The following is a 24,472-nucleotide window of genomic DNA, read 5'->3' as shown; positions in this document are numbered from 1 at the left end:
CACAGAAAGCACCCCCATGGTTCAAAACTCACATAGAACTTTTTTACTTCATCCATGAACACACTAGGAAAATAATCTCAAAGTCTCATGCAGTGTCAATGAAGATAACAGGTTGTACTAAAGCACCAAAGATTGGCATCCTCTCTGTAAAAGCTCCAGGGCCATACTTCATGACAGCGGAAATCAGCAGGGCCTACTGGGCAGGGAGAGCCATGCTACAGAATGAACCAAACAAACCACAGTCTTGTGCATGCTGAGATGTGATCTATGCTTTTCTTCAGTTCTCTGCATCTCACAGCAGGCAGATAGCGGAGCAGCAGGCACCAACTCTGCTGTGTCTTTATGAAAATGTCTGCTGAGTCCCTCCTCAAACAGCTATTTCAGGTTGTTCTTATAACAGCTCATATATATCAGCAAAAAACTCACTCTGCTCAGCTAGTGCATCTGAAGCGTTAGAAACATCACTAAGGTGATAACGCTTTGCTTTCTCTTTTTTTTTCCCCTCCTGTAAAAAAATAACCTACTCAGAAGCTGTAGTTCCTCTAACTCGTGCGTATGTTTTCTCTGTTGAAGAAGCTCAGCCATACTGCAATGATAACCTGTGGGATCATATGTCTGTGGGGTAGGCACACCAACTTTCAACCACCATCTCGGAGACGGAGGCCTTACAGTATCAGCTGGGTAAAGAACAAAATTAAGTTACTTCCTTAGGTCTAGGGCATATTATGCTAGCTTGTTCAGTTATCTGGTATACTCAACAGCACACGGACATACTTCCAAGCCTCTGCAGGGGCTGAATTTGGACCACAGATGCTCTTCAGGTGGTGCTACCCTGCAGAAACCAGGTGGGCAAGGTCTGCTCCTTATGAACCCTCTCCCATTGAATATGGGCTGTCAAAAGTAGTGCTAAGAGGAACAGTGTCTTTCCAAGAAAGTCACCTCTTCTTTGCATTAAAGCCAAGTCACCAGTGACACAAACAATTCAGTATTTTAATCACTTCTCATGCAGCACATCAGGGCTATGTTCTATCTGTGTTTGTTTGAAGAGGAATTGCAGGATGTCATCTGATAGTCCAGGTGTTCTCTTTCTGTCCTCTAGCATGACTTCTCCCTCAGCTGGCTTGGAAAAACATGCAGAAGTGGGGTGGTTTGGAAAGATCTTACATCCATCTCTGTTCAAGACCAGCTGGGCCATCTGCAGGCAGCGCAATGCATATTTGGTACCATCCTGGTCTCCTAGTTCTGAAATGTTCTTTGAAAGACATCGCGATGCAGCTTCATAGGTGGGATCAGTGCTGCCTGGCTGTTTCTTGCAATATGTTTTGTAAAAGCTTTCAAGAGATTTCCTGATGCTTGCATCTTCCATACTATCGTGTTCATACATACTTGAGAGAGAAACATCATTAGGTTCAGTGTGCTCATACATCCTGGTTTCTGGATAACATCTCACATTTGCTTTCTCAGAGCCTCCAGCAGTGGAAAAGTCTCCAGGAACTGTAGAGGGTAGATTGCTTTCTCCTGCAAGCACAAGATCAGTGAAACTCATTAGTCATCAGGTCACCCCTGTGGCAAAATCTTTTTTTCTCCCTCCCTCAACGCAGTCTGGCAAACAGGCTCTGTGCTGGAGCGAGCTAAGTTCTGCTTTAAACATGGCTGCATTGCTAGAAGGGCTTTCTGCATAGACCAGTAATTATGAATCTTGTATTTGGGGATCTCATAAATGTCCCACTTTCATAGCTCTGCAGTCACTGGCTGGTACACACCTCTAGGTTCCTCTCATACTTTCAAAGAGGTAGAAATTGGGACCTGCCGCTGTAAAGGCAACAGTTGGCCTACATGAAAGTCTAGTTTGCAGCTGAAATAGTTTTTCTTTTTTTTTCTCATTTTCTTTTTAACCCTTCCCTTTTCATAGTTCTTTGCTCTATTTTTGAGCAAGACCTACAGCCTCTAAGCCAACACTGTTACGATGACCGCACAGAGTTTGGGAAGGGGATCAATAAAAGAGGACCTTGTATTTACTCATGAAGTTCCACATTCATAGCCCAGCTACACTAGTCACTCTTCCCACATCCTGAAGGAGTTCTCCCAATAAAAGCCAAGGAATTACGCTTGTTCAGCTTTTCTCCTGTTCCTTTGCTGACCCACATTTCTAAGTAACAGTCAGAGCTCTGGTTCTCCTTTGCTCCAGTGCAATAAAGGGGGATATAGCTATCATAATTAATACACCAGCAGCACAAAGACACTTGGCAATGGCATGACCAGAAGCCACATTCAGCTTCTCCTTCTCATATGCCCCTAAAGGGATATGGATTTTAGCTCTGGTACCCAGGCAGTCTTTCTAACCACAATGTCAACCTTGAGCCCGTCTCACCAGCCTGCTTGCCAAGCACCTGAGTCACCAACAGGAAAATTTTACAGAGGTTGCATATCCATTATCTGCAGGTTTCATAAGCACAATGCAGGGGATCAGCACGCTGCTTGATCTTCCCTAATTCTGTGAAATACAAAGCAGAGTGCAGCCCTCCATTTCATTAAGAGACGACATTCAAAGGAAATTCAGGGTTATGGCAGAAGGCTGATCCTTACCTCCCTTCCCGAGTGGTCAGATTAATTAAAATGAAATTAAGATGTTTGTGCAGCCATACTGTATGTTGCCGCTTCCTCCCTCCCCCTACTTTCTTTGATCTTTCCTTTCACTTTGTCTGATTCTGCAGTTTTAAGAAATTCTCTTGCAATGTTATTGCCAATGCAGTACAAAGACAAGCTCAGTGGCCTTCTTTTAACATGAATATATGCCATCAGAGTGGCAAATCAGAGATGATCAAAGGAAACAGGTCTATTTTACCTCGATTTCACAGCCTTGGTGCCTATGTTAAGTTAGGACTGAAACCTCACGCATCTCCAATAATTCAATCAAGTTTCACTTGTGCCCAGACTCCAGTTGCAATTGCAAACCCCCGTACCATGCTGTCTTCTTGCTACTTCTTATGCTCAGCTAGCTGTTATATTTTGTAAAACAGCAGTAGCTGCCTCCAATTACATATCTCAATCCTATTGCATGCTCCAGGGAAAGCAAAATCCTGTTGGCTTCACAGTATTGAGGAAGATCTTCGCAGTTCTGTTCTGGCTTTCTTTGTAATTATAAATAGCTGTAGCTATAGTTAGCTACTGTCCTCTAATGAAGCACAGTCCATACAGTCACCAAGGAAGCGAGCAGTAAACATTTCAGAGGTGTACTTTGGCTTTTGAATAGTCAGAAAATAATGAATTATATTATCAGGAAGAGAGTTTTCTTTCATTTACTGATTCAAATGTACATAGGTCTATTTCCCCACAGCAGGCCCTATCCTCAGTAAATTACACTGCCAGCCTATACCTTTCTTGCAGCCTACACAGGCTGCAAAGCCTATACCTCTCTGCTTGTCCTTCCATAGCAAACTTAACACATCTTTGTGTTGGTTTGGCCCAATGTCTACAAGTAGCCAATAGAGTTTCATCACTAGAGAACATGTCCCACATAACTGTTAATGATTTTTACTCATTGGTAGTATCAAAGAGGTGTTAAAAGGAGATAGAGAAGTAAATAAGTAAACAAACAGGTCATTACTCATGTCTTGATTTCATTTTCACATGATGGATAATCATCAAGAAGAATGCATGTTATTTCATCTGCGCCCCCACTCCACATTAATTGAAGATCAGCACTTGCAGCTTATTAGCATGAGGCCCGGGGGCTGATAAAGGGATATTCTTTGTGTTTATAAACCCGCTGATGAAAATTTAAAGTCTCCATCTGGTACAAGCACATAACCTTACCGCCAGAAGCACACAACCAAATCCTGCTTTGGACTTGGGCCATTTCCAGCAAAACAACAGCACTGCAATACTATTACTTGCACTTCTACAAGGGCAGCTCATGCAGCTGTTTGTCTAACTGTGTTCAAGCATATATATAAAATAAAGCATCCCTTAAACAGCAGAGCTCCAACAATGCTGGCTTTATGGGGAAAGAGATTTCCCCACTGAGGTGGGCAGCAATCCCTGCAGGTTCCCAAGGCTTACCAGAGCTGGTGCTGCCATGATGCCCGCCTCTGCCCCTTGCAGGGGCTTAGCTAGACAGAAGCAGCTGTTTATTCCTGAGTTATGCCTGCAGCTGGATTTGTCTACATCTCCTGCCCTCTCCCATGTTGTCCACTGCGCACATGCCGGTTCCTTTCCGGCCCAGGGCACAGAAGCCTGTCCTATTGCTGTGCCTGGAAGACATAGGCTGTGGATCTGAGTAGGTGAGAGCGAAACCAGAATGTTTGTCACAAAATTTCACAACAATGCTATGGAAATGGCAATTATATCACTTGTTTTAGAGCAGGAATTGTTTATCCTGTGGCTTAGGAACAACTCACTTCTGGCATCTGTATGCAAAACGGAGCCCTAGCCCACCAAAACCAACACCAAACCCACACCCACCCTTTAAGATGCTCTGATGCTCTCAGGTGCTACTGGAGGAATCATGTTCAACAAAGCCAGAAAGACCCATATTCAAATGTAGAGGGCTGTTGTACTTCTGGGGCTGGGTTTGGTTTTGTTTTTCCTCCTGAAGTTCAAACCCTCCATGTTTCAGTGATTTGAACGGTCAAATAGAATGGATAACTTGAATCAAGAGCTATTCTTCTCCTTATTGCCTCTGTTCTACCACCCTAAATAAGTATCAAGAAATCTAGAGGATTAGGAAGCATGAATCACTTATTTGAACAGAACTAAGTTAATGACACAAATCTCCCTTGTGTTATCAGCAGTGACTGAAATTCAACTAGACATCAGTTGATGGTAGAGCACATCTCTATGTTGTCAAGTCAACAGTGGAACTGCAAACCGCAGTGAGAGATCACTTGGGCATTCAACTATGAGATGGTACACTGAGAAAACATCTGCTTCCCACTACAGACATCCTACATGCTCTGAAGGCCAGAAAGACCACGAGAATAAGCTCAACTGAGCAAATGTCCTTGAACAACAATTACCACAGAACTGAGCAATGCGACAATATGAAGGAAAAACATGAAAAAGAGCTATATAGAGATTAAATCTTTCTTTGGCAGAACTAACCCAGTAGTCATCACTACTTTGCCTGTTCTACCTGGGAGCAAATGGGGCTGAGCATAACTGAAATACAGTTTTTCTTTCCAGAGTAGCGGAAGAGCAGAAGGAGAATGTCCTAGCTGGGGAGACAAACTCCAGCTGTGGACTCCCACGTCAGAGCTCAAAATACTGCCTGGCCTGAGGCATCACTATGATTTTATGCCAATTTCAAGATCTGCAAGAGACCTCATGAGATCCTGCCTCTTGGCTCAATGCAGCAGAAAATTAAGTGATGCTCCCAAACTTTTCCTCAGAGAAGAAGACTCTCCTGCCTTCCTAAGACAATCACCAAACCTGGACATATGCACCATACCAGAGAGCTGGTACAGCTCTCTTATCACTCCCAGTTGCTTCCAGTAACTGACAGATCCTAAAGCCTTTTGAGTACAGTACTGAAAAATTACTGCAGTTCACAGTTTCTCTGCACTCACCTCCACCTTACCAAAAACAGCTGTTTTCCTCCTGTATCACTGTTTGAAATGCCTTCCAGCGCAGTTAAAGCACAGGCAAAATGGAATTTTCAATGACATTATCGTTCAAAAATAAAAAACAAACATTTTAAGAGAAAATTTGCTCCTCATGGGCATTTAAATAATGAACTGAAAGTGAAAATAAGAGTATTATAAACCTTGCTACTTTGCCATCTCCCTGATGATACATAATGCAGCCTCCTCATGCCACACTATGCAGCAGGCTATAGCTCACACGGCAATTATCATTGAGGTTCTGCTTTACACGTGACACAAGCAGCTATTTTGTCCATCCACCAGCCCAAGGGACAGGCACATGTTGCTGTGTCCATGGCTAAGGAGCTGTGCAAATGCTGGCTGCTCTGCCAGGAGACCTGGAGAAAGTGAGCAGCAGCAAGAATGGAAGGAAGAAGCCAGAGGAATCTGGGGTATGGAGCAAAAAGGGATGGAGGAGTAGCACTGGTCATAGCCCAGTACTGAGTCAGACTCTCTGCCTTTCTCTTCTACCTGCTTGTGTGAAAAGCTAGGAGGGAAGAAGCAGGGGGAATCTTTAATTTGTGTGGGGAAAAGGCACACACAGTTATTCTGGGGAAGCATAAACCCTTCCTCTTCTAACTCCCCCAGGAATTCGAAATTCAAGAAAAAGCCTGGCAAATGGTAAAGTGCTTCTGAAATGCAATAAACAGGCATAGCTCATCCCCCTAGACACTCTTCCAAATGTCACACTTGGTATTAAGCTCTACCCTGCTCTGAACACTTGCAGTTGATGCCTGCTGCACCATCCTTTGAAGACAGCTGGAAACCTCAGCTAAACAAAAAGGTAAACAAAGTCTTTCAGAGGATGAACTCGTTAAACACCCTGGATTTAATAAACCACTGAGCAAGTCAGCTACAGTATGAACTGATTAACACCCCTTATTTTCCGAAAGCCAAGTCATCATCACAGCTGTCATCTCACAAACCTGTTCCTAAGCAACCAAACACCATGGTCCAGGACAGTAAGTAGGGGCAGGAGCAGCAGCAACACCATAAATACCTTCACATACAGCTGTGCACCAAAAAGAGCCTTGTGTGGACTTATCCTCAGCAGTGGGAATTGGATGCAACTGCCTGTGAACAGGTTACTCTAAGTTCTAAAATTAGAAAAAGCAAAGTTAGAAAGAGCTTCTCATTTAAGTTATTTAGAGTGGTTCTGTAGCCAGTAAAAAATCCTAGAATATGCTAATTATCTCAAACTGTGATAAAATACAGCACCTTAAGATCTAAGGTTAAAAGATTCTACTACCAACAATAACCTTCTCTGGAGCAGAAACAGGCAGCTGAAAACTACTGAAGTGATTATCCTGTAGATGAGGGCACCAAGGGCTTTGTTAAAACTGTGACTATCTGCTTTCCTACCACATACACAGTCTTGAGCAATGACAACAAAACTGACCTTGTCTGTGTAATACAAAAGGCACCAATTTCCAAGAAGAAACTCTGACAAGACTTCTTAAGCTAATTGCTCAGATTCCAATTAGGCATTAGCAGAGCATGTTCACAGGCACAGATACAGCAATGCTGTGCTAGATCAGTGTCTCCTTAGCCACAGCAAAATATTCCGGTGGGTTTTCAATCTTTGATAGACAAGTTGCAATACAAATATCCTTAAACCAAGCCTCCACCTTATCCCAGAGTGAAAGTAAGAAGCATCCTCTCTTGTGAAGTCTCATCCTCACTGTAAAAACACCAGTGCTGCCTATGGGGAGGATTTGCACCATTTGAGACTTGAGCCAAGTTTGATTCCTTTCTTCCTGTGATATGGGAGAAACCTCTTATTAAAAAGATCATATTTTTCTATCCAGTGAGAAACAATTCTGCTTGCACTATTATCATTTCATAAGGTTCAAAAAGAATTTAATGAGGGAAAATTGGGATTTGCATTTTATGGAGCCTGAAAAAGCTTTCTCACTTACACTGCACAACTAAAGCAAATGGAGTTGTTTCTCTTTGTATTTTCTTCCTGCCTAGAGATTATAAATCCCCAGTCTCGTCTACTCTCTTTCTCCAGCTGACTCTACGAGCACTTCAAGAACCATTAAGCTTTCTGACATAAGAATTTTTCAAAGAATCTCAATTGAGAGCTAAGGAATTTTTATTGAGCCCATTGGGTCTGGTTACTAGCTAGTTAACTCCAGAATTGGGAGGAAGACTTGCTATGCCCTCCTCTTTGTCTGGGAGGTGAGTAAGTCATTGGGGAACCTGAGTCATCCCAGGCGATCTCTGGCAGAGACAAAAAGGACTGATGAAATGTATCATTCCTCACAGCTCCAAGGTAAAAGATGAACAAGAAAAAACTTCCAGTTTCTGGCAAGATGCATAATGAGGGAAAGATACTGCGCTTGCTGATGTTGCCATGCAGAACTGCCGATGTTGAGAGCTTAAATTAAAAGAGAACCTGAACATCTATCTAGATGACAATTAGTGATCATACACAAGTCTGGCAAAAAAATAAAATAAAATCTAGAAGCTATTAAATTCCTTTCTTTAACAAATCCTCTGCTAGAGACAAGAACGGGTCTCAACAGCTTTATATGCTGCAGACATTCTGGAGGATGGGGATGAAATAAAGGATGGAAAAGTACCTCTCATTCCAATAACGGCCACTCCCAATGACAGGAAGCAACTCTACAGCACAAGTCTTACTAGGCAATACAATACCATTATAGTTCCAGGAATTAAAAACAAAACCCAAAGCAATATCCCTCATTGATATATTAAGTACTTTCATTCAGTTGCACATTTTCAGCACTCAAGAGAAGCCAGCAATTCTCAGCTGACGCTTTTGGCAAGAAGACAAACAGATGGCTCTCACTGGTGATCAATAGCTCAAATTTCAGCAACAGCTTAAAAAAAAAAAACAATTCTATTCTCCACTTTTCATCGTAGAGTGATACGCATGACAGTTTTCCTGGAAAAAAAAACAACACACAAATCAAGAATACAATACTATTCATACAGATAAAGCAGAAGAGGATAAGCCTTCTGACCACATATGCACAGCTCTTGTGATTCTCATATTGCTTGCAGTGACAATTATTTTTGTAATCCAGATGCTTCCAGACCAAGAAAATGCTGCAGAGCAAGATAATTTTAATCACCTTTCTTGAATACTGGTTGAAAATTATACTGCTTGTACATACTTCTGAGAGCAAGAGACTGACATTCTATCATATTATCATTATCCACCTTAAAGAGGAGCCTTGGAGGCCTGAATTCTGCCGTGAAGATGATGCCTGGGTAACACAGGGCACATGTAAACCTGGTACTGTGGGTAACAGAAAGCACTTTAAAAACAGCAGGGATGGAAAATTCAGTCAAATATGGTAAACAAAAGCGAAGACTAAATTAAATAGAACTTCCCCCCAATTCTTCAACCTCCCCAGTCTACACACCCATATGCCTGTTAGTCATTTATAACTGTTATATTTTGTCCAAATTTCTATCAACTTATTTTGGTTCAGATCCCAAATCAGTGAATCGATTTTCAGCAGCTTTGAGCACCCAGATGCTCTTCTCAAGTTTCACAGAAGCCTGAGAGTTTTCACCTCTTGGAAGACAGTGAGGCCACTTTTAACAACCTGAATGCTACTAATTCCTTAGCAGCAGCTCATTGTACACACTTCGTACAGAGAAACAAGACAGGTGTCTTTGGCTATTAGATTTGGAAGTCCAACTTTTTTGTCTTTGCCTAAGGCCAAAAGCATCAATATGGACCTAACAAAGACATGCTTAGAGATTGGACTTACTCTCTCCAGATGTCAAAGAAATAGCTGAACACATGCAGTCTGTCTCCAGATCAAAGTTTTCTACCTCCAGTTAGGACTAATTTTCATCAGGAACAACAGAGGGACATCGGCAAAGGTAGGTTTTCTGAAATTACATGCAGCAAGGTGATTGTGAAGCTGTACCTCTTGTCTGTCTCCTGAAAATATGCTGTATGTCACAGAAGCGTAGCAAGGCTTGTACTTACTATAAATGTAAATATAGGAGAAAAGCAAGCAAAGAAAACCCTTAGAAAGCAAACAGCACATGCAGAAGTGAAGAAATCTATTGATATCCTGACAAAGATTTGAACACAAAGTTGGACATTCCCCAGCCTCCCCACAGGCTGGATACAGCTGTGTGCACGAAGGATGCTGTGCAGACATGCAGCCAGCCCCACAGCAGCTGGGCACTGAAAGAGCAGCTCTGTCCTGTCCCCAGCTCCAGTCACACAGCCGCTGCTTTTTCTGCACTGCCAGAAAATGTTCCACATCAGATACTGATTAAAATCATTATTATCTTTAAAAAAAAAAAAAAAAAAAAAGACTCAGAAAAGCTTCTTTCCGTATGGAAGCAAGATTCCAATCTGCATCTATGAACTTTCCACAGGCTAAACAAAATGTCCTCATATTGAAGAAAGCAGAGAGTCAGACATATCAAACAGTCATCAAGAAATTTTCAAGAGGCAGAAAATGTAATTTCAACAGAGTACAATGAAAAGCAAGTGAGATATACAAGTTTAATAACTTAGAGGTATTTGTTCATCACTAGTCTGTGGCATTTTGACTTGCCAGTTTAAAAGCATGCTGAATAAACATCTGAGCCATTTAGTCCTCCTGCAATAGTACATGAAGGCAAGTAATGAGCAAAAAGAATATTAGACTAGGATGATGGGCACATTTAGAGGCCATTCACAAATGCTAGAGAATGAGAACCACAAGGGTTTCTTTTTAATTATCTGCATGTCTTTCTGGGAATCACTGAAAGTCTCTTCATCAGATCCACAGAAAATTGGGTTTTGAACTGAAGTGCTCTGCCATTTAATCAATCTGCTTTCTGCAGGAATTTCTGCATTGCAAGCAACCACAAACCAAAACTGGAAATGGTTATCGGGTAAGAAGTGCATTAGGAGTGAATCTTCAGGTCCTTATTAATGGGCTGGCTCACCTGCCAAGCTTCATTTCTCAGACAGCGGCGTGGCTGTGTGGCTCTATAAGCCTCTGAGTGGACTAAAAACCAAGAAGACAGAGCACAAGGGAGAAAGCCTTTAACAGAGGAGTATGACTTGACTTCAAAAAGGAGTAAAGTGAGAAAAGTCACTCAGCAATAAAATACAGCAGTCAACTTTCCTATTTTCTCACCTTGTCCTCTCAGCCAGTCATGAGAAAGGCTTGGTGTCACCCTACTCTAACAGCTGTGTCCTCTGAGGCCAAACAGTAAAAGCTTTTCCACACTTCAGGTTTGCTTGCACCCCATTGCTGGCTCCACCGCCTATTAATCCTGCATTTTACGCTGGTTTCTTAGCCATGCGCAGATCCGTGCGCGCTCAAACCTCTCATTCCAGCCTCAATCCTAAGATTTCAACTGAATTATTCATGTACATAACTGGAGGTAAATCACGAAGGTCAGTGAGAGCCCAGATTTTGTTTTAAAAGCCAACAAAGCAGAAGACTACATTCCCTTCACCATATCAAGCACTGCCAAGCTGGCCAGCAGCAATTCTGTGCTGGGTAGCTCTACTGAGAGGCTGTACAAGAGCCTGAGGCTGGGTGAGAACTGCTTGCTCTGCTAGTTCTTCAGTAACATCCTCAATTACTGATGAACTGTGGTTAGTGATAGTTACTGCAAACACAACATTTTTCCATTACATATGTGACACAGAGGTTTAAGCCACACAACAGTGTTCAGGCACATAAAGGTCTTGCATTACGGCACACAGCTTGAAAATAAGTAGGAGAGTTAGAGCTAAGTTAACCTCCATACAAGCTGCATGGATCTACAAACACTGCAGTGCTTTTTCCACAACCCATCTGATAGCTGTGTAAATACCTGCAGAACTTTAAAACATCAGAACAGCACCTCAACTTGTAGTCAATTGATCAGAATCTCAGAGGTGTCTGGTTTGTATTTCAAATGTGAAACAACCAATGTGGCGTTTACCAATTTCCATTACTCTTTTGTCATCTAAATGAGAACATGGGTTCCGACGTGCAACTACATCCTAAAGAGCAAGGGAAGGTCACTGTGTCTGTGAACAGTGCTCTACTTACAGAAAAAATGAGTTCACATTGTTAGCTCACACGAAAAAGTAATCTGAAAAGAAAACCTGCTTTGAAATCAGTCTACATTGAAATAAACGGGCGAGATATATTTAAATCAACCCCCACCAGGATGATATTTAGTTACTTCTGGTACTCTGGGAGCCACTTATTAGTGCTCCTGGCAAACACTGATGCAAACAGTACATCATATTAACATGGCGATTCAGCACTTGAAAGGAAAAGGCAAATATTTAAAGCAACAATATGGACATTTATAGCCAATGATAAATTGAATGATGTATGTAGGATAAAAAGCATCTCTTTAACACTCTTCTAGGTTTTGGGTTTGGGGTTTTTTGGCAAATTTTATAGTATTCGGTTTCTTATGTCTAGCCTGGAGTTTCTTCTGACAGTTGTGCCCTGGTATAAGCTAAGGTTCCTCATTCAGATTTGAAATAGGTTGGTGAGATGGGATTTGACAATATAGGTAATATAGCCAGACTATACAAGTCGGTAATATTCTTTTAGTTGTTTTTTTTAATCCCCAGCATTCATGATCAGCTTAATAATTTTGCTTTAAATGGCCTAAAGAAAACCTAACTCAAACAGATTGGATTCTGTAATTGTAGTAAATACATCTGTTTTATTTGTAAATAAAGCAGGGAATTCTGAAGTAAAAGCTTTCCGTGAATTTTCAACCCATGCTGAAACTGGTCTTCAAAGTCTACTTAATGCTTATTTCGGTTCAAGTCTGCACAACATGTGGAATCCAAGGATAAAAGTAATGAATTTGTGTTCTGCTGCCTTGACAACCCGCTTCCTTAATCTTATATTTTCTCAGCAGATTGATTTCTCCTAAGCCACTCCCAAAGCCTCACTGCCCTCATGAGAGAAGGCATTTCTGCAGACTGTATGGACACTTACGTCTCTTACGGATGGTATCACCACCAGTACAGAAGCATGCCAGAAAACGCTAATATCAAAAGATATTGTGGACCTGGAGCATGTCAAAGAAGGGCAACAAAGCTGAGAAGGGTCTGGAGCTTAAGTCTTATGAGGAGTGGCTGAGGGAGCTGGGATTGCACAGTCTGGAGAAGAGGAGGCTCAGGGGAGACCTCATTGCTCCCACAGCTGCTTGAAAGGAAGTTGTAGCGAGGTGGGGGTTGGAGTCTTCTCCATGTAAAAGCAATAGGACAAAAGGGAATGGCCTTAAGCTGTGCCAGAAAATGTTCAGTTCAGCACTGAGGGACACGGACAGCGGGCAGTATCAGTGGTAGGTGGATGCTTGAACTAGATTATCTTAATCATCTTTTCCAACCTTAATGATTCTATGATTCTATTACATGATTGCGAGGACAACTTGAATATGAACATCATTAATTTGCAAATTAAATAAGTAGGTTCATATTCTATTAATTTAATTAAGCTGGGAACAACTCTCAGGAAATGAAATTGATATCCAAGGGATCCTCAGCTCCAAAACTTTAAAACCTATCACAGCACTACGGCCCTTCATCTTGCCCACTCTACTTTCACATTATTCCAGTTCCTTTTGACCACTTTCACTGCTGAAGGTTAATTGTGACTTTTAAGACAAAACAGATACAATCTAAAGCTTCCCTTACCTGAAAGAATATTTTATGTGTTAAAGGGATGAAAAAAGGCAGAAGCCTTTGAGTGAGGAATTGAATCCAGATATAATAAAGGTCACTGAGAATGAAAACAAAACAAATACTTGGTATAGAGGGAGGTGTCCCTGTCTAAAGCAAGGAGGTCAAACTAGGTGACCTTAAAGGTCTCTTCCAACACAGGAAGGGACTATGATTTTATGAATAGCTTAAAGAAGGTATATTTAGGCTGGATATAAGAAAAGTCTTTTACAGGGAGAGTGGTGAGGCACTGGAATAGGCTGCCCATTGATGTGGTTGATGTTCTGTCCCTGGAGACTTTCAAGGTGAGGCTGGTTCATCCTTGTTCATTGCAGGGGAGTTGGACAAAGCCAACATTTAAAGGTCCCTTCCAACTCTAAGGTTCCTATGATTCTAAAGTCCCCCCGTCCCACAGATACTGTCATTGTAAGAAAAAAAAAATAAAAAGAAAAAAGAAAACAAGAGGCCAGTCTGCTGTAGCAAGGACCTGAAAAAATTCAGAGACTGAAGTATTCAAACAGAGATAGGGATAACAGGCAAACTTTGTCAACAATAACTGCTGGCTTTCTATCCTCCCTCTGCACCAGTGTTCACACTGTTAGGTCAAAGGATCACCAGCAGCATCAGAAGCTGCAGGATGCCAGTTCCCCCATGTCACCTAGAGGTCTATTTGTGCCTCCCCATGACTGAGAGGTCAGACTCCCAACACAAGTGCCCAGTGATTACAAACAAAGCATCTATTATCTCCTTACAGAATTTTCCTTCTTGTTGCAAAACAGGAATTTAAAGAAGATTTCAAGTAAACGCAAAAAGCCAGCAGTTCTTATGCTCTATATGTTCTATACAGAAAGCCCTATGCTTTTAAAACATAATTTTCATGAAAGGACACAAAAGGATCCTATAATTTTTAGCAAAACAAACAAACAAAAAGAACAACCAAGGCAAAAAAAAAGGTGATTGGAAAGTAATTACATTGTGGCTAAAGGTAAATTACATTACAGACAGCTAGCTGGACAACAGGAACATTGTGGACTGTGATACACATCAAAATAAATTTAATTACCCTTAAAAATCAGAGAATCTCTAAGTTTACCTAAAAAATGGGAGTTGAGCTTTTAATTGTTTTTTACTGCAGACACAAACAGAAGATGTTGATTAACTTACTGGGCTCAAGAGAGGTAATTACTTTGCAGAAGATGCATCTATAAGAGCATTTCTGTGACAGCTCCAGATTTAATCTGCCTTTGTTTTATGAAGACCATCTGCACAAATTATTTTTTCGCCTCGATTTTGGGTTTTGAGATGAACTCTGCTCAGACAGCCCAAAACTCAATTACAGCCCAGTATCAGGATCTTCTGTCGCTACAGAGACACGCTACAGGAGTTGAATGAAAGCTCCCTGGCTGAAAACAATTTCCTTTACAAATAGGAAAGTCTCCAATATTTTAAAAATATTAAAAAGATGAAAGAACAGATGAACAGATTACTGAGAAAATATGAAAGAATATGTTTAACTTTTTTTTTTTTTTTTTTTTTACAGGAAACAAGCTGAGATGTATTAAAATAAAATACCCTCTTACAGCTAACTTGTTTGTTCATTCTGCAGTGTCACCCAAAGGTCCAGGCAGCAATATTCTGTTCCATTCACTATAAACCTACAGATTTGAAAGACAGTTACAAGAGATGCCAACATCTTCCTAGCAGCTTTTCCAGCACCACTTTTCAGACTGCTGCACACTGTAACACCAATGTCCAGCTCTCCCTGTGCTCTGGAGCAGCAGAGAAGAGCGCAGTCTCACCATGCTACAGTGTGGTTCAGTGACCCCACTCACCGACCCTTGGCTTTGCTGCTATTCTGATCTTGACTGCGTTGAGGTGTTCCTCATCTTGGGGCACTCTTGGCTCTGCATTTCATGTAGGGCAACACGCACACCAGCATCTGTGATGCACCACTTGAGTAGCCCAGTTATTTGCCTGGTGTTGACACTGCTCAGACACACAAGCAACTCAAAGCCCTTGTGGTGTGGGGAGCATTCCAGCTCCCAGTCAAAGGACTTGCCATACTCTCTTTGTAAGGGAATTGACTATGAATGAAAAAACCTTTACTGAGCAGAATTACAATTAGAGTCTCCAGAAAAGCAAAGGAGTCCTTCTTTGGACAGCTTCCCAACTACACTTTCACCCTGAAATGTCCATATTTATTACTGATATCATCATGAATAGATTGAATAAATCTAAGACAAAGAACCACTAGACCAGTGGAACACCAACAATTCCATCCCACTTCCTCCCATCTCCAGCCAACAGCTGATCAATACAGCACCCCTCAATGAGCCTGCATGAAATGCTACTCTTCAAACATGTTTGTCCCCACCGCCTTTCTGAAGCAAAGTTCTACAGCTCAAGGCAAGGAAGGGCACACATTGGTTTCTGCAGTTTTGACAAACAAAGGCATTAGCTGTATATGAGCACCATTCTCAAATACATTATCAGCTGAAAAAAGGAGTCATCTCTCAGTTAAGGCTTGAGTTCTCCTCCAAGCTCCCATACTCACACCTCACCACCTGCACTTGTTTCCTCACACATTTTGTGTTTGGAGCCACAGATGGGTAGGAAAAGATCAGTAGGATTCACTTACACAAATTAACCCACTCAATAATTACACCATCCATAACAAGTCCTCTCTAACGTGCCCTGAGAAGTATGGTTTTGGGAGGCATTCACTGACTGACACTGTTCAAAATGAACTGATTAGTGCTCACTTACACGCTGTCCTACAGATGCACATATGCTTCAAGGTGTCACATGCTGTATGTCATCCAGCTCTAAGAGCACCCTTTGCATCAATATAGAGCTCATACACAACAGATGGTTTACGGCACCTCCTTTGTCTTAAGTGTTTTGGGTTTTTTTTGCCTTTAAGCAGGATTTAACATGCACCAAGGCACATTTGGGACAGCAGTATTTTTTCAAAGACCATACTGAGCCTCCGGGAATAATTCACATGAACGCTGATGAAACCAGAGATGTTCCTGCAAACACTCCCAGAGGAAAACAAAGACAGTTTTGTGAATAGCATTATAGAAAAGAACAAGAATGAAATCAATATAGCCACGTAGATGATGCCCTAACAGTTGCAGAATTGAGGACATTAACCTGTTCTCCAGGTAATTAACAGCTGTAGGAAGAGACAAGGGCAACCATATTAAAGTCTCGGTGAGTCATAATACTACATACCATTTAACTTCCAGAAATAGTTTAGCTCGGGCCTAATAACTTTTACTCCGCAATAACATGCAGTAATGGTAGCAGTATACCTGGCACGTCAGAGTAGTACCCAGATCTATAGTCATAATCCAGCCTTCAGACAGGAAGCAGAGACCAAAAGGTGCTACTTGGCACACTATCTCCTTCCCCATTTTGGTTCCTCTTGCCTTCACAGCCTTACTATCAAAGCCAAGGCTTGCTCAAACCCACCAGAAATAAAAGCAATATGCTCTCCCAAGCGCAATGCTTCAGAGTAACTGGACTCCAAGCAAGGTAGATGAGCATCAGGAGCATTGAGTCAACATAATCACAATCCTATTACATACACTTCTATAATCCCTGCAGCGTTTATACTCACATTGCTGCTCCTCCTTGTGAAGGCAAGAAAGGCACAGAGGAAAAGCCTGACAGGTACTGAACACGTGGCAAGTTGTCCAAGCAGAGTAGGAGGGTGCCTGCAGCATTCACCCACAGTGCACACGTGTCTGATCCCTGCAACCCTGAAGACAATGGGCTATGCTTCTGCTTCATTGCTTGCTCCTTTCTCTCATCACAAGTGGAAACAATATTAGAGCCAATACACAGTGTTATTCAGGTACATATCCAAACTCTGCACCCTGAAGTTTCAAGTACAGGTCATCTGTGCTGTTCATTTATTAACTAAGGCAAGAACAATTAGAGCATTACAGTGTCCAGAAAAGAAGTGAAATCCATAGGAGCACGTTTGCTCCTAAGTGAGGAACACAAACAATCTGTTTTCAACTTATCAGGAAAAAGCATTTTACTAAAGGAAAACTCCAAACACATTACCAGTTACAACAGCTTCCAGAACAGGACCAAAGCTTGCTTACTTGCTCATGAAACAGTCAAGGGAGAGAACCAGATTCCTGTAGCAAGCCAGTAACTTGTCAGCTGAGAAGAGTTAGAAGGGCCTGTTTGAGAGGTGAGGAGAAGGAAAGGGCCTTGCAGGGCTTCAAATATCCTGAAATATTCAGGTTACATCTGTTCACTGAGGCTACTGGACCAAACCAAGCTTTCTGTCTTCTCTCATTGTCTTAGGATTGCTCTGGTCATACTGATATATCTACCCCAGAACTAAATAAGAACTGAGATGTGCAGGATCTTAAGGCACATGAAATAATACTATTTATTAGCTGGCCAGCAGTTATTCACTGTAACACTATGTATTCCTTTCTACAGCTTGCTGCAAGGAGAATTTGGCTGTTCCACCACCACACATTTGTTTAGAATCAGTTTGGAAAGGAAAATCCTGTTTTTAGAGCACAGCTGAGAAGAGATGAACTGGCAGGGGAGACTCCTGCTACAGCCTTTCAGAAGAATTTCCTCCCAAAATAACTTACTCTTAAGAAGTGGCCACACTGATTTGCTATTCTATTATTATTTTTTTTAATAGAGTGATGAAGGAGGCAAGAGGAACATTGCTGAGGGGAGACCTTATTGCTCTCTTCCAGTATCTGAAAGGTCCTTACAGTGAGAGCGGGGTAAGTCTCTTCTCACTGGTGACAGGACGAGGCCCCAAGTTGCACCAAGGTAAGTTTAGGTTGGACATTAGGGAGCACTTCTTTACAGAATGGGTAGTTAAACACTGGAATAGGCTCCCCAGGGAGGTGGTTGAGTCACAGTCCCTGGATGTGTTTAAAAGCCATTTGGATGTGGTGCTCAGAGATATGACTTAGCAGAGGGTTGTTAGTTAGGGTACTATGGTTAGGCTGCAGTTCGACCTGATGATCTTTGAGGTCTTTTCCAACCTGAGTAATTCTGTGATTCTATGATTATCTAAAAAAATACCATAAGGTTTTATATCACCTTGTTCTATGACCAGCTCTTAGCATGGTGTAAAGAAACAGCAGTTGACTAATCTATGATCAAACAGGAAGGCTTGTTTAGAAATGTTTCCCTGGCAGATATTGTTAATGCAAGAGAAACTGACAAGAATTGAAGTGACTGAATATTTTGTGCCTGTGTGGGAACAACACGGACAAAAACAAGACTCAGTTTTCTGTGTGAAGAATCACATCTACCAACAACGTATGTTCACCCTTTTTCCCCACGTGATTTAACTCACTCCTGCATTTATGCATCTCACAGTTGTTAAATATAGAGCATGACGCTTGCCTTCTCAATATAAGATCCAACTTTCAACCTCACTTTTGCTTTTATCCTCTGCAAAAGAATGCTTTCTCTTTTTTAGGAGGAAAGACATTCATAGCTTCAGTGGACTGCTGAGGGCTAATAAAGGATTTAACAGTATAAAAGTACTTTTCTGTCTGTTTCAAGGTTGCTGGGCTGAAGATCACTGAAACTTCATCTCATTTAATCTAACACAGGAATGAAACCCACTGGCGCAAATTCAGTGACTCAGCCACTGGACTAAACTTCACTTCTGGAATCCTGCCACAGGCTCAGCAGATGATTCACACATTCACACACGCTATTAGACAAGTGCCTCACCTACAATAATAATTAGCAGCAATAACAAACATCCCATCACAAAGCACTGGTGCAGCATGGAATGGATTTTCTCAAGTTATTGTATTTTGCAACTTCTATTGCTTTTATTACATTTTAATTAAAACAGCACCAGGAGAAAAATTAACCTTGGAATAGCCTCATTAGACATCCAGGGAAAAAAAGCGAAGCAAAGCAATGTTAAATTCAGCAATGTCTGCAGATGAAAGATTTGTAAATCAGTTTCCATTCAGTTCAATCCAGAATTTCAACCAACAGCTCATCTCTTCAAGAAATTACTCCTAAGTTATAAGACGCCTTGAAGCAGATCCCACTTGTGCCATACCACGAATAGGAGTAAAGATGACAAGTTTATCTGCAGTCTTGATACAAGAGCAAATGTAGGAGTCTACTCCTTGGGAGGAATAACTGCATGACTCAGTACACGTTAGGGGCTGGCCTGTTGGAGAGGAGCCCTGCGAGGAGGACCTGGGGGTTCTGGCAGCAAACAGATTGGCCATGAACCAGAAGTGCATCCTGGTGGCCAAGAAGGCCAATAGGATCCTGGTGTGCATTCAAAATTCACAACAGAAACCTTGACCTTTCTAAAGAGGTAAGGAAGATGTTTCCAGGCAATATCAGATCACAAGTGTCTCAAGTCCATTTACGTCCCTTCCACTCATGGTCTGTTCTACACAGCAACAAGGAGATGTGCACGGGACCCAACACTTCCAACTAGCAGTGATTAGTACAAGCTATATATACCAACCTGTATGTTCAATGTCTCTGCAATGTTTGCGTCAGCAAGAACTACTTGACGTAGGTCATTCTTATTATCCAACCCAGTGCGCAGTTCTTTTTCTTAACATTGCTAAGCTCTCAGCCTCAATAATTTCCTGTAGCAGTGAGTTTTGTAATCTTATTACCTGCTGTGTAAGAAAGTGCTTAATATTGATTTTACTGTCCTTCCTTTTCCTCATCTTCTAACCCAGGCAGAAATAACATTCAGATTCCTCTCTAGATCATTAGTATTTTCCAGACTTCTTCCTCTGTACAAAATGGTCAGTATAAAATATACCACTATGACACCACTGGAGCCGACATGCAGATGTTATACTGTACTTACCTGTTCTTCTATATTAATTCTTCTCTGGCTCTTTTTTGTCTTTTCAGATTAAAAAAAACAAAACAAAACAACTTTTCCTGTAAGGCATCAATGAACAGGCCTATGAACAACCTGCAGTACAAAGCAGGCTTCAGTACTACCACACAGTGTAGAATTAGAGTTGTACAAAATAGTCTGTGGACAGCTATGGATAGTGGAAATGCAAAAGATTTATTTCCTTGACAAACTCAACTAACTTTTGGCATAAAGACTATCTGTAGAACACAGGGAGTGCTTTCCTCATAAAACACAGTCAATTTGGAAAAAAAATAATAATCAAACCACCACTTACCTCCATTCACCAACGAACATAAACAGAGCACAGTGAGAAAACCTTCAACATGCTGAAAAGAACAGCAAGCAGCACAAAATACTGCCATTTGCTTGCCAGTGCTTATTACAGCAATAAATAACCAGGTGCCTGCTACCCTTTGCATATAACCTTAGAAGAGAGGCTCACTGCAAACACAGAAGCACTGCTCAGCCTGACAACCTTCCATCTGTTTGTGGAGATTTTATTGAAATATATACGTGTGCCTGTATGAGCTAGCAAAGGGACCTCGCTACTGTGAATTCTACAGTATGCAACACTGAGAAGGCGGCAGCTGTTAAACCTAGGAAATGAAGGAAGAAATTAGAGGCAAGAGGGCTACAGGATAAAACTTTATGCACTATTACCCACATTGGTGCTGAGTCACAGGGCTACGTTATTTTGTTTAAAAAAATACTGTGGATGATGAAAGTGTGCTGGCTGTATTTTATACTCGCAGTCTGCTCCTAAAGGGTTATGAGTCACTGTTTTATGTGCTTTTATGCTGCAGCCTTGTCAGCTGCACATCAATGAGCTCAGTTAAGTACAACACAGAAACAGGGGGAAAAAAAGAAAATGAGGCTTAGAGTAAGGCATACACATCTAGTTAAATCCAGGGCCAGACTGCTCACTTACGTAATTTATTTTTGTGATAGGTGCCTGTGCTGTGAGGCTCTAGGAATATTTCATCTGGACCCGATCCACATGGGACAAGCCAGATGTTATACAGCAGAAATAAATGGGCATCAAAAGCTGAGTGTGAATTCAAAAGCAGGGACTGAAAAAGTACACAGAAAAAGCAGGGTCCAACTCCACAATGATCCCCACAATCCTGAGACAGATCCAGCCACCTCACTGCATAGAGCACTCACATGTCAGAAGCTGGTATGGCTGACCAGGTAGCACCACTATGCCCTACCTTGTCACACAGCCACAGAGCATCCCCTACAATGCTCCAGACACTGAATCTGCTGGAAGCTCTGCTCACACGCAGGGAACAAGGGCATCCCTGCCTGCAGCCTCCTGCTTGGCTCTTACTCCAAATTTCCTGCGGCAAAATTGGTTTGGAACAAGCTGCATCCTCTCATAGCCTGGCCTCCCTACTAAGTAGAATCCAGGAAGCATAGCAAGAATGACAGCTCCTTATTTCAGCAGCGCCAGCAGCCCTTTTTCCTCCTCCTTCCTGCCGCCAGCCACTGAGGATTCCCTGAGATGTGTTTCTCTATTGTCAGTTCAGAGCAGCATCTAAAAAAGCTTCAAAGTCACAGAATAAATTCAGAAGCAATATGAGACCACGACAATCAGGGCAGATATATCATCTTTTCTCTTACGACATGTCAATTGCAGTTTTCAGTGCACAGCTTTTCAGGTCTGACAAACTCGATCATTTTTCTAGCACACAGTCCTGCTATATGATTGAGAAAAGGTTTCAAGGATAGAGATTCGTGCAGGGAATGCCTTCCAGAGAAAAAGAGAAAGGAGAAAGTCAGGCTGTGCACAAATGGTTGTTCAAGAGATGCCTAGAAAACACTGAACTTCACAGAAACTACTTAAGCCTTCAAAAGATTTCCAAGACATCTTGTTTAACAGGACACATGGCAGATAATTTACAAGTCAAGATTCTCAAGTTTTATATTCAAAACAGAAAAGAAATATCTTGCTAACACAACAACGAGGAGAGAGAGAGCCTTCATTACTGAACAAGTCCACTGCTTAGGCTGTGCAGGTACTTGCACAGGCTCATCTACCACCTTATCTCAGTGACACTCAGACAAGCTCAAGAGATGTCAGTATTTCAGCACACAGTGCTCTAGCACATGTTACTTACATAAGCTATCCTTGCAAATTGGTAATAAAAGAACATCTCTGATTATTTATTTATGCAGCTCCAGGAGGCTGTTTGCTATCTCAGCAGTAGCTATGATGGATTACATAAAAGCACTGTCAGAGTGGGAGGAACACTCACATAGAAACATGCTGAAACATGTGCTTCAATGTAAACCACTGTCTTTCCACGGAGTACAGCAGAAGGCAAAGCTTTGCATTAAGTGTTAAGGCTGTGTACAGTTGGGAATATCAGAAATGAAAGTCACTGCAACAAGCCAGCAACTTTAAGAGAAAAAGGATGGACAACAACTTTTCAAGAGATTTGAGAAGTCATTTTTTTAATCTAAGCTTTGTACTACCAGAACACCAAGTCTCCCCCTAAACAACAAATGCTACTCAAAACTTTGGAGCGATACACCCCAAAGTGAATGAATTAACGCGTGCTTCATGAAGCTCAGAGAAAACTGAGTGCTGTGCAGCACCATTACTGGGATCTCTGCCCTAAGCACAGCTGGATTTCAGGCTAATGCAACTTTACCACACCTCAAATTCTCAAACTAAGCTGAGTGACACACAGTGCTGTGCTATGAGAGAAGTGTGCTGGCTAGCTGGCACATGGCTTTCCAAACCAATTTGCTTCGCCTCATCATTCTGTCCTAACTAGACATAGTCCTTGATTTAAATCAGGATTTTTAAGCCTTTTTCACAGTGTGTTACCACCTACATCTAAGCAATGTAGCCTGACAAGCTGGAAGACCAAAGCCCAATCTGCAGACAGCGTGGAATGGTAATGTCATTTTTACATAATGAGGTTATCACATTCATTTTGCCATTTGCTGGCTGCTAAATGCATATCTATGTCTTGAGTCATTTTTGCAGTATCTGCACTGCAACAAGACCGTAATGCCAAGTTGTGATGAGCTGCTTTTTTATACAATAAAGGAACTGAGATCTTGGGAGCCTCACAAAAATAACAAACAGATGTAAAGAATGCATGCAAACAAGTGTGAGCATAGTGGGATAAACCCTTTTCCTTGCCACTGAAGCTTTTCAAACACAGAGCACCCACTGCTCACACATACAATGAGATCTGGTTCCTATTATTCCTGTTCAGAAAGCATGAAAAACCCAACCCAACTTTTATAGACACATATCCCCAGATGAGAGGCAGGGCACTTGCTGAATCTAAACATGAAACCACTGATCAGCAGCGACTTCTCAATGTTAAAATGTACAGCTATTGAAAGCTATCCAGGAACTCAGCACATAGAAAAGTAACTTCAGTGGAAAAGAAGAAATGAACTACAATTAAAATGGTATTGCAAGAAGAAAGCTAAAGAGGAAAGGCTGTCCAGCACCCACACATATTCCAATATCACCACCATTGCAACAGGCCTTCCCACATTCTTCCAGCCCCACAGTAACATTGGTGATAATTGCTAGAGCTCCTCTGCTTCAAAACAGTGACAAAATGAAACAAAACTCCAGAGACAGATTAAACAACAAAACCTGTTTTCCACAGGATCTTCCACTTCTAACTTCAGAGCTGCTTTAGTTTCCCGTTTCCCTTTCCTGAATTCTGTACTTTGTTTCAGCTTATTTCCTTTCTATTGACACGTATCCTCACACAGCATCACAACATTGCAGAAAGGAAGGGAGTCAGCTGGGATTCAGACAAGGCTCTTCTCAGCAGGAGCAGCCCATGCCTTGCACCCTGACCACATGAAGCAAACAGCACTCCTTGCCCACTCAAAGCCAACACCTAAATGTCAAACAGGGAGGAAAAACACAGGAAAGACCAAGCAGGTGAGACAAAGCAAGACATTTCTCTCACACAAAATCCACTGGAAATTGAAGCATTTACATCACAATTTTGCACTGCAATGGATGCCGTAGGAAACAAGAATCTCCAGCCATGTCTTCCTTCAGCGAGAAGTCAGAGGTTCAGTGACTTATGACAGGCAAGAAAAACCAAACTCATTTCAGATGGGGACTCAGTGTAGTGAGGGCACCCCAAGAAGACCTTAGTCTACAGGTGACTTAACTTCAGTAAACACTCTGCTACATCTGCATCAGTTCACTGCCAACATTAGGCAACCACTTGCTCCAGGACA

The 24,472-nt window shown here is 41.8% G+C and overlaps 1 protein-coding gene across 1 annotated transcript in view; it reads right to left on the bottom strand.

The window, feature by feature from the left end:
• Positions 1-971: 971 nt before the first annotated feature.
• SHLD1 (shieldin complex subunit 1) overlaps positions 972-24,472 on the bottom strand; it is a 34,485-nt gene continuing 10,984 nt past the window's right edge. Inside the window, exon 4 of the mRNA XM_015857068.1 lies at positions 972-1,518. Coding sequence (XP_015712554.1) covers positions 995-1,518 — 524 coding nt within the window. The 3' untranslated portion in view covers positions 972-994. The remainder of the gene's footprint in view (positions 1,519-24,472) is intronic.

This window comes from Coturnix japonica, chromosome 3, assembly GCF_001577835.2.
Source record: "Coturnix japonica isolate 7356 chromosome 3, Coturnix japonica 2.1, whole genome shotgun sequence".
Classification (NCBI taxonomy): domain Eukaryota; kingdom Metazoa; phylum Chordata; class Aves; order Galliformes; family Phasianidae; genus Coturnix; species Coturnix japonica.
Note: the sequence above shows the minus strand (reverse complement) of the source record. Positions and strands in the feature narration are given on the sequence as shown.